We start from the raw sequence: 19962 nt of genomic DNA, 5'->3' as shown, positions 1-19962 counted from the left end.
ATAGAATAACGACACGTGCTAGTATAGGGTATAGTACCATATACCTCGTGCTCGGCCATAAACTAATCATGCCTATTAAAGTCGAATTCGAGTCGCTCTAAATACTCCCTTAGGACGAGGTATAATTAACGTCCGACTTACTCGCTCTTCGAGCTAGATAACTTAAGAGAAGATCTGAGAATCTTAAGAAGGCCTATACCCACGCGATATAAACGCGTAAGGAATCGAGAGAGATATAGAATAACGACTATTACCTTCGTTAAGAGTCGTTACTAGTTAATATAATTATCCTTCTATACGACTCGTAGTAATAGAAGGATATAGAGCGGAAGCTAAGGTAGTATTAGAGGGGGCCATATAGAATCTAGTCCGTGTTTAATTATACTTATAAGCTCGCGGAGCTTAATAGAGCCATGCTTAGAGGGACGTTTCCTAGCCATAGATTAAAGAAATATTTTATAAGAAATATAAGTAACGAGAGTCACGACGAGCTCTCGCGACTACTAATTAGAAGAATTACCGAGGAAAATAAGGAGAGTAGCGATAAGGAAAACTATTATAAATAACTTATAGAATACCTCGACGACGCCACACGAACCCGGGTAGAAGTAGTAATTCCTACTCTATAAGACTTTAATAGAGAAGAATATTTACGTTTCCCTAGAATTAACATCTTCTTCTAGGGGATAGAAGTTTTTTTAAGGAGGGAAGGGATACTTATAAAAGTAGTCTTATAACGATGAACTCTATTATCGAAAAAGGACGATGAACTCTATTATCGAAAGAGGATGATAAACCCTATTATTACTATAAAATGATAAAACTTATTATTAAAGTAAGTAATGCTCGAAAGAAGACATAATGGCGTTTACGCGAATTCTACCTACTATATATTAAAGCCGGTCGTGTAATCGAAGCCTACCTATTAAAGGCCCATTTCGTTACTATAGAACGGGCCCTATTAGAAACTAATAAGAAAGAAAAGAAGGAGAAGGTATAGAAGAAAAAGATACTTATAGGAAGTCTCATAAGGATAAGAATATACCCGGTATCTATTTATTTATAGATTCCGCTATATACCCGGTAGATACATTTATTCATAGATTTCCTATATATCTAGTATATATTTATTCATAGATTCGACACGTATACGGGCCTACGGCCGTTAGTAAGGATTATTTATAAAAATTACTATATACCTAGTATTCGAGGAGGCATAAAAGAGAACTTAAGATAGTATATAACTCTTCTCTCTTATACCTCTCTATACCTCCTTAATTAATAAAACCTTCTTCTCTACTTCCGCCTCGCTTAACTATCTCTCCTTAGAACGTAACTCGCTAATAGAACCGATAATAATAATGGCCCCGCTAAAAAAGAAAACGCCTACCCGTAAAGAGTTATAAGATCGTTAAGTACTAATAAGATAGACGCGGTTCTAGTTAAGAGTCGTGAGTACTAAAGTAGGGCTATTAACGGCTATCGTGGTATTAAGGCCATCTACTACTCCGTACGGATAGACTATAGAAGCTACGGAAGTAAATAAGTCTACTATTAACCGAATTATCGCTATCTAGGACCCGTAAGAGCGATAGGACTATATTCTAGACACGTTTAATAATCTCCTTTATATTACTAGCCTTATAGAATAGCTCTTAAGTAGTATAGTTAACCTCTTCTAGGAAGTAGGAGCCGTAATAGGGTATAGTAAGGTAAAGATTAACTCCTCTATTCCGAAAGAAGTCTACGAGATAATTTATCGTAGAAGAGATACTAACTCCCGTATCCTAAAAGCTAAAAATGTAATCCTATAAAACTAGCGAAAAGACCTCCCTAATAACGACGGCTAGTTACTCTAATCCGCCCTCGGATAGCTCTAGTAAATATAGAACTTTATAGAAAAGCTAGTAGCGCTCTTATGAATACGGACATGGGCGAGAGCAAGGAACTAGTTAAACGTATCCCTATAGTTCTAAATTAGCTAGAGATAGAAGGGAAGGGGAATTAAGGCATATCTTTAGAGCTCTAATATTAATGCCGCCCTAGCTAGCGATAGTAACGAGGACGGTCTATCTCTCTAGTAACTCTCGAACTACCCTAGCCGATAAAATAAACTAACGTTCTATAATAAGATAGGACTTATTATCCCCGCTAGTTAATAGTTACGGATAAGTAGAATAGTTTATAGGCCCGTCGAATACTACCTATAAATTAAAGAGATAAGTATATTACCTCCGCCTTAGACCTTACCGTCGCTAAAACCAGCGTAGGTAACGCCTACGGTAAAGTCCCCTCCACGAAGCACGCCTTCTAGTTTAGTAGCACGTCGTCTCTTCGAAGCTAGTCGTCTATTTAAAGTAAGTATTCCTCCTACTACTACTAGTGTACATCCCTTACCGGGCTATATAAGAACCTCTTTAGTACCTATTATGGCTACGCCGATAAAACCCACTCGCGGACGTGCCTTATCTACCGGCCCTTAGTAATTACTAGGGGCGCCTATATAATAATCCCCGGTTATTCTTAGTTTATACCCTAAGATAATAGTATCGGTTAAGGAAGAGGACGAGCCTAAGAAGTATTAATACGCGCCTTTAGTAATAAAGACTTTTAAGGTAGCTATATTATTAAAGAAGAATTTCATAAGCATTAAGGGAATGGCCCTACTAGTGCGCTAGAAAGTATAGATAGGTAATATAGCTATTCCGTATAAAGTCTACTATAAGCATTACTAAGACGTGGCTAGAAAGAATAATATACTCGTTAGCGTGTTCTACTTAAACCTAGTAGCGAGACTTAAAATAGTATATAAGTTTAGAGATAACGTAGGGGCCCTTAAAGTTTATAAGGACCGCTATACCTAGTTCGCGAAGTACACGCGGCCACCTTATCTAATAGAGGCATTAGGTATCTATTATTACTAGGCCCTAGAGACCCCGAAGTAAGTTATTAATATTAAAACCATTCTTACTAGCATCGCATTTATGATTTAGAAGGAGGATAGTAGGATAGGTAGGTAACTCTTTAACGAGTAGGAATATACCGGAAGTATTAATATTAAAGGGCTCTTCGAGCTACTTAAAAAGACGACCTCTATACTTAATAAGAGTATTCTAGAACTCGCGAGGGATGAATTTAATATATATAAGTACTACTAGCGCATGTTTAATAAGAAATTAAACTACGGCTAGCTATAAACTATATACCACTCCTATATCTAATAGTTTATTAGGTAATACCTACTTTACTAGCTTACCTATATCGCTCTTCGGCCCGATCTTAACTACTATCTAATCTCGTACCCGTACTATGCGAAGTCCTAGGATAGGGGCGATAAGACGGGTTTTAAGTATCTTAATAACGCCATTAATCGAATCCTCGATCCTAGTAATAGACATGGGTTTAATATAATCTAGGGGAGTATTAGTCTCGATAACGAACGAAGTAACGACTATACTATAATTATTCCCCGCTCCTATAAGTTCTTAAACGAATAGTAGTTAAAGACTAAGCTCCGCGAGGGGGTTAATCGAAACGGTATAATTACGGCTATTAATAATAAGATCTATAATATAGACGATAAGAAACGATTTAGTCCCTTTATCCCGGTCCCCTACCAGTCCCTTAAAGTGCGTATCTCTAGCCTACTAATAATACACGGCGCCTAGGGTCCCGTAAAGGGTAGAAGACGTACGATGCTTCCATGGTATATTACGATTAGCCCTAATTACATAATAATAGAAGTGCCTAAAATGGGTACATGGGAATAACTCATAGTAGCTTATAGGAATTTAACTCCGGGACCTACGTCTCTATCGGGATTTTCTAATAAATACGGCGCGATTCCTTTTACCTTTCTAGCCGTAGTTTAACTCCCGAGTTTTAACGCCGTTAGTAACGTATTAGTCGGCTATAAAAGATAGGATAGCTAGGAGATAAAAGAAGAGGTAGCTGCGTAGCTTAACGTAAGTCCTTAATAACTTAAAGCTAAGGTAGACGCCTGGTTTAAGGAGGGCTCGAGGGTATTCGTAGAGACCTTTAAGAAAATAGTAAGGTAGGAAAGGCTAGTCTATAGGGATAGGTCATTCTAGAAGGAATTTAATAAGGCGCGCGCCGCTAAGCGGCTAATTAATTTTAAGAAATTCGAGTCCGACGCGGGCCTAGATAATATTAAAGAGAACTTCTATAGATAGGAGAGGCCTAATGAACTATCTGATGAGGAGGAATCTAACCTCTCTAAGATAAGCGATATAATTCTTTAGGAGCTGGCTCGCGACCTCGAGTACTAAGATTAGGCGCCTAAAAACCTACCTAATTATTAGTTAAGGGCTGCCCTTAACTAATAATCCGGGCTAAGGTTTACCCGCGCCGAGAGATTTACTAGGGGCGCATTTTATTCATATTAAGGTCTTTCTTTTAGGCGTTCTTTATACGGTTTCTTACACGGTTACTATACTACTAAGGGTAGTAGTTCTATAGGCCGGGGAGGTATATATAGAAGGCCGCTCCTATAGCCCTATATATATATGTCCCTGGCTCGATTATATAGCTTTATTATATATTTAAGGAGGGCGTTTTCCTTGGTTATTCTACTCGGCGCGCTTCCCCTATTACTAATATTTAACTATTCAATCTTTTCTTACGTTCATGGGCCTCTATAGGTATTAATTATTAGGCTTAGCTATTAAAGAATTAATTAAGAGTATTATATAGACCCGTCCTATTATAAAAGAGAACTAATAAGAAGTCGTGCGTTTAAAGAGAACTTATAATACCTAGGAGAGATACTTGTAAGTTCGTCGCGACTACTATACTAGGAACATAGCCATTTATAAAAGGGACACACGTGGCGATGGCTCACCACACTATAATAATATATAGCTAGATTATTAGAGCCCGGCCTAGGTTAGGGTAGATTAATAGCTTTTAATATATTAGTAATATATACGAGATAGGGATTATTTAAAGGCGTCTATTTCCGTACTAATTACTTTAGAGCGTCGAGATTTTAGGAAACTATATTATAATTATTATTAATTTATATAGATTATTATAAATTATATTATTACTAGCTAAGGACGGTATAAAAATTAGTAAATTACGTAAATCGTACTAAATTATAGTAAATCTATATAAATCTATATCTATAAGGATCGGGTAATATATCTAATAATCTAAAAAACTCTATAAAGAGTTAAGAAGTTTTTTAAAGAAAGGAATATTTCTAAGAAAAGATTTTAATATAGGTAGTACCTAGGCTTACCTAATTATATTACGTGATACGCTAGGCCTAATTAGGTAATCTTACCTATATAAGAAGTTAAGATAGATAAAATCTAGTTTATTAGGAAAACGCTTATATAAATCTTAGATTAGTAAATATTAGTAAGTATCTAAGACGAAGCGTAGAGAATAACTAAGGTCTTATAAGACTTAGGATAGGGATATAGAGATAGATAATAATCTAGATCGCTAAGGGTAGCTTCCTAGAGGGAAGGGATAATTATTAGAACTTAGCCTTAGGTAGGACCTAACCTATATATACCTTAGCTAATAGAGTTAGAAGGTAATATAAAGGGCGGTAAATAGTCACGTGCTAGATAGATCGGCATCTCTTTATATATATACTCTCAGATTCCTACCGAAAGGGTTTGGTAGTAATTCGTTCTATAATAGAATACACCCTATTATTCTATCTAACTATACTACTATCTAATAACTCTATTCTTATAACTATTCTTAAAATACTAAATAAAGGCTTAAAAGTTTATCGCGTTAGTAAGATAGCTATTATTCTTTAATAACCTATCTAAAGCTTCTATAACTCCTTTCTTATATTATATCTATAAGTTAGACTATAAATATTCTTAAATCGTTCTTACTTTAATTATAACTACTTCTAGTAATACTATTTCGAAAGTAATACTCTCTAGAAGATTATTTTCCTTAATAAATGCTTCTAGATAAAGAATAAGGAAAGTATTCTTATAGAGTACTAATTGTGAATACGAAGCTAGGGGAGAGATAGGTCTTTCTACTTTAACCTTAGTTATATAAGTTATTTAACCTTCTACGGGGTCTATAATACCCGCTATAGTATCCCGGAGGGGGGGTTATTAATAAGATTATATAGTATACTAGAAGGAGGTTAATAATTTAGATAACGGCGAAAACCCTCCTAGTATATTAAAATTAGTCGTTTCGGGAGAAAGAGAAGCTTTAGCCCTAATTAATTCCTTCTCGATAACTAGGACAAGGGTTTAAGGGATTTATTCCGTTAGTTTAGCGGTTAGAGTAGATACTAATTATAATTATAAGCGTGACTATGATTATCTTAAGCTTATTAGAATTTAATTAAGGTCTAAAGATTATAGCTCTCTTTTAGATATAAGTTTAAGTAGTTATATATTCTTAAGATATAAGTAAAATTAGAAGATAAGGGGACTTCTAAGAAGAGCCTTAGTTAATATTTACTAGAGTATACGGTGGAGAACGTGGATTATTTAAATTTTTAGCTACTAGATACTAAGTATAGTACTTAGAGGGTACTATATTATCTACTAAAGGGTCTATAATAGAGTAAAGGAGATAGAGATACTCTTAATAAGTCTTTAATTAGGTACTAATATAGTTATTTATCTTTCTCCTTCTATCTCTAACTATAAATAATATAGAAAGAAGAAGTAATATATACTAAGCTTCTAGCGTCATGTGACTAGACCACGTGACTTAGCTACTCATGTGACCTCATATGACTACCTATAGCACTGGTGTAGAAAGCGTTATCGATAGGCTCGACACAGCATACCTGTTCATTGTCATCGAAGAGAGAATTAATGTCATATGCGAAGTACGTACGGTATTTGTGCTGATCCTCTGAGGCTATTGCGAAATTCTGCGCCTGGGAGATGATTTAGGGCTATGCCAAGCTGATTTATCTTTGGCAAGGCCTCAATGCATGCATTATGTCATGAGTGGTTCGAATGTTCTGCTTGGAAGTTAATGCTAAATAGCTTGATGAACGTATGAATAAGACATAATTGTGTTATGCTGTGGACACGGAGGGGAAAGGGGCTCAACCTGCGGCATCTTGTTAATAAGTCTGGGCTGTGGTATCTCAATCGCAGATACGTAATCATGAAAAGCCCGCTTAACCTCGCCATACTCACGCTGGTGGCCACCGTCCAGTCTGCAGCGGTCAGCCTTACAGATCGCCATCCTGTTAACTGACTAACTTCAGGCATCTCCCCGAACACTGTAGAGTTGTGAAGCGTGCCTTCCAGACTAGTAAGCTAAGCACGAATACGGTACCTGAAATCAACCCGCAAACAAAGTTGTGTGTTGTATTTTGGCCGTAAAGCAGAGAATCTGGGTCACACGTTTGCTGTCACTAGTGAGATGCGACACAAAGCCTATCCTGATGCCTTGATACAGAAACGCTCAACAAGCGCACAATTCCACCCAAGCCAACCGCAAGCCAGTCGCACACCAGGACCCAGCCACGACAAAATACACCCATATAATGGTCGACCCTGACGCGCCAGACATGGAACTACCTCTGTTCCTCCACTTTCTGCATTACAAAATCTACGACTTGCAACCAGACTGTCCCGGACCGGACCCCGAAGTGCAGGCAAGCTACATGCTACTCACTCCGCTTTCCGTCTCTCAACACCGCTATATATTGCTTGTGTACAGGCAGCCGCCGAACTACACGCCGACTCCTATCGACCCTGTCACGCTTGTGGCGCATGCGCCCTTCAATCTTCAGCAATATGCTGCTGACAACAAGCTTGAGCTTGTTGGTGGCAACTTCATGCAGGAGGGTCTCAGCAACGTGCTTTCAGCGCCGTGAGCTGTTGAACGAACATGTAGCATACTGCCTCTGTATAAGGGTATCCGGCACGCATGCGTACCTGTGAGATGAGATGTGTATGGTACCATGTGTATGCAAATACTCATATTGAATAGCAGCATCTGTCACGAGGTCAATAGTATAAGAACGTATCGAACCCAGGTTTGTTCACACATGCCTCGCCCGTCCTATATATGTCACATTCCGTTGTTATGAAACATGTCTGCGATGAAGATAAAAACCAACATTGTATCATCATGGTCATCATCGCCGAAAGAATCCTCGACTGCCCGATGAACAGCATGATCAAGGTGTGCTGAAGCTCACTGCCATTATATTATGGCGATGAAGAATGTGTGGAGAGGTACACGGCGGAGACATTATCTTTGTTCCAGTTGACGGATGGCACACGGCACATGACATGGTATGAAGCTACTGTGATAGGATAGCACATAAGTAGAGAGGGAGTTGGCGAGCTTGGTTGGATCGAGGATGCTAGGAGAGACGGATGGGGTAGAGATTTTGGTATACATATATATGCGTGTTAGGGCTGTGAATGGATATGCTAGGTTGAGTGTCGAGTGTCGGGTAGGTGGTCACCACCCATCTGTTGGATCATACTCCCAGGCCTCAATGATATGACAGCTTCATCTTGGAGAGGTACTTACCCGGTCAGTCACGAATGTATGTAATCTATTCTCCACGGCTGGCTGGGCATTAGTCGCATCTTCGTTTGCCCGATAGAGTCTCGCCGCCATATCTGTGGCTTGTCTCAAATTTCAAAAATTATTTCGTGGACGCATGTCTGTGTGATGGGCTTTGACGCTGTCGCAGGGTGATATTTACCTTTTTCTAAAGGTGTTGTTAATATCAGGTGCTATGTACCTACCTAGGTAAGAATACCGTTGTACTGACCTCACGATTAGTGTGCAAGTGTTAGGCAGATGAGTCCAAAATGGAAAATACTATAGGCTCGTCACCAATGAACCTCATTTGGCCTCTGAACCCTTTTTCAAGCTCCTGATAGCTTGGTATTGCGAGTATATGTTTGATCTTGGTGTGATCTTAACATCTTGCCTGGGGTAACTCAACAACTGTACTTTACTGGTAGGCAATCACGAGAGCATTGGCAGAGATGTTTGATCACGAGAAAAAGTCCGGCTGATATGGTCTGCAAATGAATCTTTGCGGTACCCAATTTGGTCTTTTGAAACATCTGAAAATGAAACACAGGACTGCCGACTGGTGGTCTCAATTTAGGCCCCCCTCGAGGTCTCGGATTCGGTCTCTCGACTTCATCGCAAGACAATGCGGGAAGTTCGAGCTCCAAGTTCTTTTCAGCCATGCAAGAATCATTCGCTCTGGTACGAATGGTATTGAACGCATGGCTTCACATTTCTCGTCGCGCGATCAACGGAAAAACAACTTCAAGCCGAGACATCATGCCACCGCCGACCTGAGGATGTATGAATAATGCTAAATCATGGTGTCGCGTCATGTAGTCCAGGCTGTGTCCAATGGCTGATCTTGTTGCTCGCTCGTTCGCTCGGCAACCATCAGAGCCAACGCACTGTGGCTTGCTGAGAACCACGTCAGTTCCTACTTAGACGAGCTGATATGGCCAGGCCGTGTCGATCTCAAAGACGTGCTTGTGTGTGATGGTAGGGGAGAAGATTATGCGTGGAGTCGTAGTGGTGGACGTGAGCGAATCGACCAGAAGAAACACGACTTGGAACGGGACTGAGTCTAAATGCACTACGAAAGCCGCTCCTGGGAATCTGCCTCACAGTTCATTCTACGCTTAAGTCCGTCGAGACGGCAAGTTGCTGCACAGAATACGCCTCGGGCGGTTACTCGTGCTTCGTTGCCCAGTCTAGCGAGGCTTCTCACCGGACGTCCCATATGACAGCTATAACGAAGGACCATGATCGTGTAGATGGTGGTGCCTAGAATGGCGAGACGCGGCTGTACGATGGCAGCAAGATGCACTCGAGAAGGCGCTGACATAGAGCGGTTATTGGGATCAGGGTGAGGGATAGAGAACAATAAGGGTAGCAAGGTCCCAATCATCACGAAGTTGTCGCGTATGGTGGTCGTGTCTCTAGCGCGATGAATGGGTGGGGCACGTAGCGATCCTGTGTATGCAGAAACGCTACCCCCGGTGCACGAGAGCCAATTGATCAGCTCTGGTATTATTACCTGCCATTCACTTGCGACGCCGTCTTCTGCTTCTTTCAGACGATTTACAAGGTAGACGCTGCAGCCTGCAGGAATCGCAAGCTTTGCACTGTCGATCGTTTCCAAGGGAGAGAAGAGCAGCGCGTTGACGTGAGACGACGTGAGACGACGTGAGGGGCAGCGCGCGACTCGAAAGGGTGCGTGGGTCCCTTTCCGCTCTCCGCAACCCTCCACCCATCATATACACTCCGTCCCTCTCTATCTTTCGGTTTTGGCTCCCTTCTATTTCACGCGTTCGGTTCCACGCTTTCTTTACGCGTTCGAGCCATTTTCGACTCATTCGCACTACTCACCGGCCCAATCCCTGTCGGATCTCCTAGTTCACCAATACACACTTACTCCCGCCTATCTCTCTCCAGGCTTGCTTGTCCTCCGAGTCTCATATCCTCCTCCCCTTAAATCTACTCCATTCCTTCAAGGACTCGTCTCAATCACTTCTTCTTGATACTCATCGTCTTCATCGTTGTCGTCATCTCTGCTAGGGATCCTCTTCGTTCGCTTTCGTGTTTACTGCTTTGAACGCGTAGACACAGCTACGATTGACGCCACTTGATCTCTACACGACTCGAGGCGTGTTGTGACATTCCTCTGCATCTTCTTTCTTCTTGACCTCACCCACTCGCTACTACAATGGCAACGCTTCAGCCCCGTCAGCCATTCGCCTCCCTTGACAGCCCTAGGTTGCACTCTCTGGCGAGTGCAAAGAACAGACAGAATGGTACGCATGAAACTTGACTCTAGAGCAAGCTCGTACGGCAGAGTCAGGACAGTGCTAACTTCGCGTCTTCACAGCTGTCACTGCATCCCTCAAGTCGGGCAAGGTCACTCTCTCGCCTTCCACTAAACGCCGGTGCCCCACGCAGTTCGAGGATGATCTTGATTCGGAGAACATTGATCCTTCAATCTTCAACTCCCCTTCAAAGCGGTCAAAGGCATATGGTGGTACTCCTCAGAAGGTCTCCAAGTTTTCCCTCACCACCGTACCATCTTCAGCCCGATCTGCCCCTAGCCAATTTAAGTCCTCGATGGCACGCAATGCCGTCTCTTCTCCAGTCACTGCCAATACCACTCCAATCAGCCAGAGCCGTGGCTCTCCAAAACATAAACGTGTTGGGCTGCTCTCCCGTCGTAAGACTGGGGGGTCTCCATTCCACCGCGTCGATCCGCCATCCTTTGGTCGTAAAGCACAGTCTGGACTACCATTCTCTCTCGATGCTGCTCTTTCTGGTTCGATTCCCACGTATACCCCCAAGGCAGCCCCCGAGCCAAAGCCTATCGTGGACGAGCCGATGCCAAAATCTTGGTTTTTCGAGATTCATGAAGACACTGCAGAAGAGGAGGCTACCAATATGATGGAGCACTCAGCATGTGTCCTCGATATCAGCTCCGACGATGACTGTGAGACCAGGCTACAGAAAGAAGCCAAAGATCGCGGAAAAGAAAACATCCCACCCCCGGACTTCATTGCCTCTGTCACCGCAGCCAGTAGCACCAGAACTTCTTCAGAATTCAACCCTAACACTCCCGCTCAGGACCCTTTTACTGCTAAGGTGCCCGCCAAGGAACGTTTCGCCTCCGTCGACGCAATGAACGAAGACCGTAGAGCTCTTGGAGATCTTCCTGCCGCAGATTACTATGGTCCGGGCCTGGACGCACAGTCCTATGTCATTGTGAATGCACCTAAACCATCCCGCCTCTCCAAGGAGTTCAAGGATTTCGATTTCTATTCACCAGCGTCCAAGAAGAACGAACCTGTCGAGAAAGAGAAAAAGGACATCCCTATCTGGACCGAGGACGCCCAAGCAGAGCCTACTCCTGTGGTAACTCAATCGCGAATACTTGCTGATGAGTTATTCGAAGAGGAACCAGCACCTATCGAGAAGGACTTTGTTATAGTGTGAGCGCCTCGTGCGGGGTTCTGTGTCCCGCGCATTTTGTCTGTGTTTTGTGTGCCTCACGTGTCATGAGCATATATGCACTTTCCCCTTTGCGACTCATACACTGCACCGGAATCATGCCTCTTGCCTCACCTTGCACTACAGTCTCCTTTCTTGTGCCTGGCAAGGGCTTTCGACGCCGTTGGTGCTAGAGAAGCTGCAATAGGGACCTTCCTTCGTTACTTGAAGGGTGTCGAATATGTCTCTTCCTTGCCCAGTTCTACACCACTGTGCTGTAGTCAGCTCGTCCTGGGTACTGACCGGTGGTCTGTGTGTGCGGGCTGGCGGGGCCACGTATTACGAGTAGCACAAGGTCACGCATGCATGTCACAATGCTGTCTCCCTGCTATGGAAGCGTGGTGTCACGCCGAGCCTTTATATGTCTGCCGAAACACTGTTACATCCTCTTGCAGAGCATCACGAAACTAGAGGTTGGCTGTGGAGTAGTGTGTGCTGGCGGCGTCCCATTTCCTCATACGTCACGTGAAACGAATCTTTCAATTTTCCTGGTTTGCTTGTTTGCTTTATGTGGTCTGGGACTGGTGGTTTTTTGTCTGGCATTGTATGGTAAATAATAAGTTGTGCTTTTATGGCGTTGTAGTAGCTGTACCTACTTGGCAGGCCTCACAGCGCACAGCGCACCGGAATACAACGTAATCTCCCTTTTTTACCCCTGCTATCTCGTGCTATTTGTGCACAACCCAGGGCCGCGTATGAGTGCATAGCTCGCGTTATGCTCAGATATACGCCTGTGAACTGCGATGACTTCCTTACAGCCAATAGAGAGGTCTGGTACGATTTATGGTACATACATATAGCGCGATGCCTAAACACCGGACGAAGTCCTATTGGCGGCGTGTCATAGGAGGATAATTATATCGACATGAGTTTGGATCCCTTTTAGGTAGTGGTGCAGAGGTATGTAGCGCTATGCGTGCAAGTGCCTCCACTCCCTTTCCTTGGGCGTTATTTATGGGCTGGCACGATTGAGATACCATGTTTATCTCTTATTTGACGTCTATTTACTAGGATCCGTAGATTACTGTCCTTCGGGTCTCCCCTTCTTCCACATATCCGTAAGCCTTTTAAGCTGAGGTTACAGAAGCGTCTTAGGTATTACTCGCGGGTCAGATGAGGTTTAGACTTTAGTAGGCTATTACGTTTCAGGCGCTATTAGTATCGGTGCTTGACTAGTGCTGTCTTTTCAAATAATGACGAGCTCCTAGTTTACTTTTAGCTACCAAGATGCTAAGGTCAGATTATGTCAAGTCATGGATATCGTATTAATTGAGTAAAGCTAGGTATCTCCTTATCTTCTCATATGATAAACAGACAGTATCTGGCAGTTCCTGCCGTAACTGTCTCCTTTGGTATCGCCAGCTATGTCGTGTCACGGTGATTACCGTGTCATAAACTCTAGAAGGTATATAGGTAAGAGAACTACTATAGTTCTAAACTTGGCTACATTTATTAGATGTTTATCTTTAAGAAGTTATTCTATGAGAGTAGGATATCTATATATCTTCTCTTACCCATTGATATATTACGCATTTATAGCTACGCGAATAGTAGAACATTATACCATGAAGAAACTATATACTAACGCCTTGGATGAAGTTTATTGAGCTCTTGTAGTGGTACACGATACATCAAGGTCTATCTAGACCCATGAACTTAGAAATGCTCTATCGATACAGGAAGAGACAGTCATCATACCGTAGAGAAACCACCAGTCTATCTCCTTCTCTGGCGCGCAACCTCATCTGCCTGCTTCCTCTTCCTAATCTCCAAAATCCGCCTATAGTGATCAACCCGCCTCTGGCGACGGTAAGCTTCCCTCTCCTCAGCACGAGCGGTATACTCCAGCGACCTAGACATGTGCGCGTTTGGTACTTGCCCAGCTCTCACCGCCGCGATGGCATTGCGCTCCGACCGGTGGCACTGCACCTTATAGCATTGCACCATGCCTTTGTCGACCTCGTCAGCCTCAACCGCGTCCAGGTGGTGCTCCAGCTCCATGAGGTCGAGCTGCGAGATGGTTTCGTCCAGCGTGATATCACTGAGACGGCGTGCCTTGGTCATGACTTGGCCCGCCACGTAGGTCTGTGGGGAGCTGGCACGAGACCGAGATACGGTATTGACCGGGCGGCGAAACACAGGGAGCCGCGCGGGATGACGGGCGGGTCGGTGAGGGGGAGAATTGTTCTCGGTGGTGGCAAGTACTGGGTTTTGGTTGATGCCGCTGTGACCTATGGCGTTGGCTTCTTCGGCGTCTACGTCTCCATCATCGTAAAGCTCAGAGCTCGAACGGGTCTCGTCGAAGCCGGCGAGTTGCTCGAGGTCTTCTGGATCGGGCCTGGCAGCACCGGGCGCTTGTGCGATGGCTAAGCAAGCATCGACAACATCGGTTTCGGTGACTTGCTCGTTGTCATATGGTCTTGTTTGACCTGAGGCTGTGCGGCGTCGGCAAATTCGCAGTTTCCGCTGGGTGATGATGTGTTCTCGGGCGACCACAGGGTTGTGAAGACTAGCGATGTAGACTAGTTCGTGTAGGAGCTTTGTTTCCCACTGGTGGGCTCTTTTGGGAGCTTCGTACTGTGGAAGCCATGCTTCTAGGTCATCGATAGAGTAGCTCCAAGAGTCCAAGATCTGCTGGATCAAGCCCTCCTTTTCTGCTTCGCTAGACTTGCTTGCTCGGCCGTCTTCGACGGTCCTCTTCTCCGAAGTCTCGGCCTTGGTGGCATTTCGATCCGATCCGGAGGCTTCAAGGATCTTCTTGTTGATGCCTGTTAGTGGTGATAAAATATTAGGCTGTTCTTAGTCACTTACTGATCGTGTGGATACCATTTCGAAGCCGTGAATACGTTACAAAGTGTTTTGCTGTGTGAGATCGAGCAGTGACTTTCGGAGGATAATATGGTAACTGGTAGCACTATATCCACAATGGGAGCACCAGGTATGTTATGAAGAGCACCAGTAAACAGAGGGGAAAGTATATGTATTCGCAACCTCAGGAACTCAGGTATGCCGTGAAGGCATAGAGTGGGAAAGAAAGACAAGGAGAAGAAGTATTCCTCTTAAGTAAACAAAGAAGTCCACTTATTGATACTAAGAGTTTCAGACGAGTGTTGAAGACAAGGAAAAAGAAGAGAGGGAAGGCAGAGTATTTCTAGCTATGGAGCTCTATATGTGCAAGCCTGTCTCGGCAATATATGTCCCCGGTTACCGTGACAGATGATGTGCCTTGGATAGTTATCCGGAGTTCTAGCGCAGTGAAAACAAGGAGTGAAAAGCTAGCATAGCCGAGTGTTGAGAACTGAATCTACGTGTGTACAGAACAGGGGCCTGGTTACCTTATAGCACGACTACAACCGCGTCTAGATGCCCTTTTAAACGACACTTTGACGATCTATATCTCGACATTAACAGCTAGACGTCCATAGTCTCTAAGCTAACGCCAACTACTACACGTTACTATCGACTTAATTCTAGTGCTAGAATTTGTCTTTCGCCCGTAAAAGTCTGTTAGACGGGTAAGGTAGCTCCATTCAAGCATGCATTCATCTGCGACACTGCTAAATCAAACATAGATTATCATCATTACTGTGCCATCACCGAGACTTTACCATTGCTCTGGTCTTTTAACAACATTTTCCTTTGAGAAAGTCTAAGTGTCCGATTCCTTCGAGAACTTGTGTTCCATAGATACTTACATGTATATTCAGCTCTGCTTCTACACCATTCAAATCCAGCTCTTGAAATGCCTCTATATATGCATCGCAGGAGAGACGAACGACAGGCGCAAATTGACAGACTATGCGTACTATGGGATCTCGACACCATGCATGATTTCTTCCCGTACGAGGCCGCCCCCCGAAAAGCTCATCGAATGCTTCTTTACAGTGGAACGGAGCAGGAATGGCTAAATAAGCCAGTGCTAGCGCCTTCTGACTGGACGAAGGTCCTCCTCGACGCACTTTTAGAGTTTGCACGAGAATGCGAAGTCCCTCATGACGCACAGAAAGAGATCTTGGCTCAATGGTCTACTCGACGCGCAATTGAGCGCCTCGAACATGAGGGCAGACTGAACAGTCCCGCGGGTATCCAACGTATCCAGACAAGAGAATTCGCCGTTTCTCCGGAGGATGTACGAGCGGGATATCGTATTTACGCGAGTATTGGTCCCAATGAAGAGCTAGAGGTGCATAGCGAAGACTCTGAGGATGATCCGGATACGATTCCGGAGTCGAGTGATAATGAGCAGAAAGAGGAGAGCGATGAGGAGGACCATACTGAAGCTGATCAGGGAGGCGTCGATAGGGGAGACGGAACGATAGCCATCCATGACGGCGATGATGACAACGAAGAAAACAATGACCAAGCCCTGGAATATGGGAACACATCACAGGGAAACAGCCACGCCAATATACGTCAATCCCAGTCCACAACGCTTCCCTTAGGACCAACATACTGCGCTGGAAAATATGGCACACACGAGCGAGAATTCCCTGGCTTGGACGAATACATGGATGAGGATGACATCTTAGACATGGACAGAATCCTCAAGTTGGAAGAGGAACAGTTCTCCTGGCAGGCAGAGGCAGACAAGAACCTCGGCCTGTCAGCTGGCCTCAAGGCAGAGACGTTTGCGCCAGGGTCGGTTTCGTTCAAGGCCCACAGGGCCGAAATGTACAGGAAGCGTGCCGACATGGCGACAGCCAAGTTGGAGGTTGGGTTGGTGAGGCGGCGGATGGCCACCTTGGCCATTCGAAAGAGGAGGAACGAGGAGGCCTTTGGAGGAGAGGAGGAGGAAGAAGGATCAGAAGGGAGTGGAGTGGCCAGGCGGAGAGGATGATGCTGGGAATCAAAGTTCTCAGTATCACTTTAGACGGGCTTGTAATGCATGGGAGGGGCCTCTTTGTAATTCTTTCGTTCATGTAATACAGCGAGCACTAAGCAAGCCTAGAGAGGCAGGGCGTTGTGCAGAATCAAAGCCCGTTGAGCTTTAACAGCACGTTTGTAGTAATATTGATCTGTATATTTGAAGCATCTAAGTATTCCGTAATAATCCTGACTTTCTCCTCTTCTCTTTCATCTCTACCCTTATTACTATAATATATGTTCCTATCTCTGTGATGTATATGTCTCAAACTATTAGAAGATTCCACATAAATCTCGACTTTCGTCTATTCTCTTCTATCTCGACCCTTGTTACTATAGTATAGACTCCTAAGTCTAGATAATATACATACATAATACAATCGAAACGTCTATATTATTCTCGTTTTTTACCTGTTATCTTTTGTCTCTACTGTTCTTACTAGAATATGTATTTCCAACTCCGCATAATCCACCACCGTTATGCCACTGGAAAATTTGCGACAGTCTCAAATTCTTCTAATTATCCTGTACCATCATTCTTCTCACTGCTATATATATATGTTTAGTGTTAAATAATCTACATAACCTAGACTACCGTAGAAGCTACAGTGATCTTGACTCGTGTGAGGGATCGGTCTTTTCACCACACAATCTCTAGCGGCTTCCGATAGACATTGAGCAGACGCAGCTTGGAACATACTAATAATGATCTATTACGGAGTTTGACATGGGGTGCTTTTCTCCACATGTGGAGACTAAACCAACAGATCGGAATATAGCTTTACAATGATCGTCTTTCAATAAATAGCAGATCCCCTATGATCAGATATGGGATTACTGGTTTCTCTCTGGTCATGGTAGACTCTTAAGCGATAGTTACATAATCATCTGAACGGAAATTCCAACTTCTCTTGCAACCACTTTGCAACCGCTAGTAGCTTCTCATCTTCACATCTTCTCGCTACAAGCTGTAGACTAATTGGCACCCCATCAAACGTCTCCGGCTCGTACAGGTCCCAATTCATCTTATCCTGCCCGGAGAGCCATTGCGCATCCCTTTTCTTCTCATCAGCCTCTCTATTTGCTTTCCCAACCGGAAACACCACTGCAGGATAATCCAGTAAGTTCCACTGACTTGTATATCCCCAGTACTTCGCAGTCTCATGTTTTGGCGCACATCCAGGGCCGACGGGGCAGAGTATGACATCGACCTCGCCGCTGTCTGATTGTGATGTGGCGTGCCAATACTGTGCATATTCTTTGCGGTATGCTTCGCGCTCCTCTTTCCAATAGTTCAGCTCTTGCATTGAGAGCTCCCTGACACAGGGATTATCCTGGATGATCCATCTCGTGAGGGGTAGTATGGGCTCGTCGGCAGACTCAAGCATATCGATGTCTTCAACGCCACCGTCCGGGTAGTATAGCGTTGATACGATTGCCCATGCTTCGTCATGTAGGTACGGTTTCCAGTCGACCACTGTCACGTTCTCTAAGGCTTGCATCGCAGAGGCCATGCTTTTGAGGACGCGTGTGATCGGTGGGTGTGGCAGGACGACGTCGTCGTGCCACATGATTGCGATCTTAAGGGGGCCGGTAATGGCGAATGGCGTCCAGGGCATGGGGATAAGTGCCGGCTCAGTAAGCCAGGGCCGAGCGGAGAGGACAGTCTGCATGAGAATTTCAATGCCAGAGAGGGATGATGAGAGCGGGCCAATGACGGTGGCAATTTCATCGACGCCACAAGCAACAGAGGACCAGCCGTCGGTGGGAACGCGAAAAGCGCTTGGGCGCAGGCCATAGATGCCATTGTTGGCCGCTGGGGATCGGATGCTCCCTAAGAGGATGTCAGATCTCACGGTGCTAATTCATAGTAGAGCTGCACAATCACCTCCTACATCGGAACCAAGACCGAGGACAGTGCCTCCAAGACCGCCTAATGCACCTTCACCACCAGAACTTCCCCCAGATGAAAGATCACTATTGTACGGATTTACAGTGCGACCGTAGAGGTTCGAGCTTGTCTCTAAATGCATCATCGTTTGAGGTTCGGCTGTTCGAGCATGAAAGATGGCACCAGCATTGTGCAGGATCTGGAGGACGTGTGCATCCTCAGTTGCTACTTTATCCCAGAGAGCTACGAAGGATGCATTGAGCCCGAGACCTGCCATCCCGATCTGCTCTTTCACGGAGATGGGTAAGCCATGGAGCGGGCCAACTGTTTTGCCGTGCTTCTCGAAATAGTCATCAAGCTCTTTGGCGCGGCCCAAGGCACGGGTGGTCAACAATTCAGTGACACAATTCGTCTTTCACATCAAGCTTCAGTAAGAGGAGACAGTGGTATTCCACAAATTGTGAAAGTCCAATGAACAGTGGGAGATTGAGGCAAACCCACCAGTCTTTGTGCTAGGGCTGCGCGCCTCAGGAATGCATTAATGACATCCACAGCCGTGATACGTTCAACTCCTCGACCAGCGAGCGCATCAAGAAGACAGGATACAGACAAAGACGTGATATACAGTTCACGTTGACTCAAGATCTGTCCGGGAATGGCCATGACATTCCTGGGTAAGGGGCTAGGGAGTGCAGGGAGTTCTGGCCTGACAGCCGCAACAGTCCTGTCACGGTATTGCTGCGCCTCATGCGCAACGTCTTGCCATGGCCTCTTCGGCTTGCTAGTCTTTCTCTTCGTCGACGTCATAGTACAATCTGAAAGGGTTTTGGAGATGGGTCGTGCCTCGCGGAGTGCATTCCCGTGGGCGGACAGAATGTTCCGGAGGTGATAGGACGTCGGAATATGGTGGGGCAGATCCGATGTGTGAAGGCGTCTTGGCGGTGGGTCTCCTATCACGGTACATATACCTCCGTCTCTCAGGTGCGTCTCGAGGTTTCGATTGAATGAACTGTGGAATTTCCACTACTTGACAGCATGCTAATGCCCTAGACGTACGCACCTACTAGGTATATGTATATCAATTGTTGGCAGGCACGACGACACGATGCCGCCCCGGCTGTTAGTTGTTATCGATAACGAATTGCTTGGCGGCAGTTGCT

The 19962-nt window shown here is 44.6% G+C and overlaps 5 protein-coding genes across 5 annotated transcripts; 3 read left to right on the top strand and 2 right to left on the bottom strand.

Moving 5' to 3' along the window:
* The first annotated feature begins 7158 nt into the window (after positions 1-7158).
* Positions 7159-7990, top strand: EJ05DRAFT_479334 (uncharacterized protein). The gene has a single exon (XM_033744655.1). The coding sequence runs from the start codon at positions 7523-7525 to the stop codon at positions 7853-7855; it is 333 nt and encodes a 110-aa protein (XP_033597380.1). The 5' UTR covers positions 7159-7522; the 3' UTR covers positions 7856-7990.
* Positions 7991-10548: 2558 nt separating this feature from the next.
* On the top strand, positions 10549-12172 carry EJ05DRAFT_138260 (uncharacterized protein). Its single transcript, XM_033739209.1, has 2 exons — positions 10549-10811; positions 10886-12172. Exons 1-2 carry the CDS (start codon positions 10724-10726, stop codon positions 11992-11994), a joined length of 1197 nt encoding a protein of 398 aa, XP_033597379.1. The 5' UTR covers positions 10549-10723; the 3' UTR covers positions 11995-12172.
* Positions 12173-13764: 1592 nt separating this feature from the next.
* EJ05DRAFT_503866 (uncharacterized protein) lies at positions 13765-14877 on the bottom strand (the record flags this gene model as incomplete). The annotated part of the gene is made up of 2 exons (XM_033747486.1): positions 13765-14805; positions 14860-14877. The coding sequence occupies 2 exons, from the start codon at positions 14875-14877 to the stop codon at positions 13765-13767; spliced, it is 1059 nt and encodes a 352-aa protein (XP_033597378.1).
* A 994-nt stretch (positions 14878-15871) lies between these two features.
* EJ05DRAFT_489057 (uncharacterized protein) lies at positions 15872-16885 on the top strand (the record flags this gene model as incomplete). Its single annotated transcript, XM_033745761.1, has 1 exon — positions 15872-16885. The coding sequence occupies one exon, from the start codon at positions 15872-15874 to the stop codon at positions 16883-16885; it is 1014 nt and encodes a 337-aa protein (XP_033597377.1).
* A 741-nt stretch (positions 16886-17626) lies between these two features.
* EJ05DRAFT_479332 (amidase) lies at positions 17627-19889 on the bottom strand. Its single transcript, XM_033744654.1, has 3 exons — positions 19304-19889; positions 18800-19214; positions 17627-18745 (listed from the first exon to the last, which is right to left on the bottom strand). Exons 1-3 carry the CDS (start codon positions 19607-19609, stop codon positions 17796-17798), a joined length of 1671 nt encoding a protein of 556 aa, XP_033597376.1. The 5' UTR covers positions 19610-19889; the 3' UTR covers positions 17627-17795.
* Positions 19890-19962: the final 73 nt, after the last annotated feature.

This window comes from Pseudovirgaria hyperparasitica, assembly GCF_010093815.1.
Source record: "Pseudovirgaria hyperparasitica strain CBS 121739 unplaced genomic scaffold EJ05scaffold_15, whole genome shotgun sequence".
In the NCBI taxonomy this organism is placed as follows: Eukaryota; Fungi; Ascomycota; class Dothideomycetes; order Acrospermales; family Acrospermaceae; genus Pseudovirgaria; species Pseudovirgaria hyperparasitica.
This window is presented reverse-complemented; position numbering and strand designations above follow the sequence as displayed.

Excerpts from the sequence above, each read along its gene's own strand:
- EJ05DRAFT_479334 (XM_033744655.1), top strand. The coding sequence starts at position 7,523 with ATGGTCGACCCTGACGCGCCAGACATGGAACTACCTCTGTTCCTCCAC.
- EJ05DRAFT_138260 (XM_033739209.1), top strand. The coding sequence starts at position 10,724 with ATGGCAACGCTTCAGCCCCGTCAGCCATTCGCCTCCCTTGACAGCCCT. Across the intron at positions 10,812-10,885 it reads TGCAAAGAACAGACAGAATG|CTGTCACTGCATCCCTCAAG; the intron begins GTACGCATGAAA and ends GCGTCTTCACAG.
- EJ05DRAFT_479332 (XM_033744654.1), bottom strand. The coding sequence starts at position 19,609 with ATGACGTCGACGAAGAGAAAGACTAGCAAGCCGAAGAGGCCATGGCAA. Across the intron at positions 19,215-19,303 it reads CAGCCCTAGCACAAAGACTG|ACGAATTGTGTCACTGAATT; the intron begins GTGGGTTTGCCT and ends TTGATGTGAAAG. Across the intron at positions 18,746-18,799 it reads TCTTGGTTCCGATGTAGGAG|GGAGCATCCGATCCCCAGCG; the intron begins GTGATTGTGCAG and ends ACATCCTCTTAG.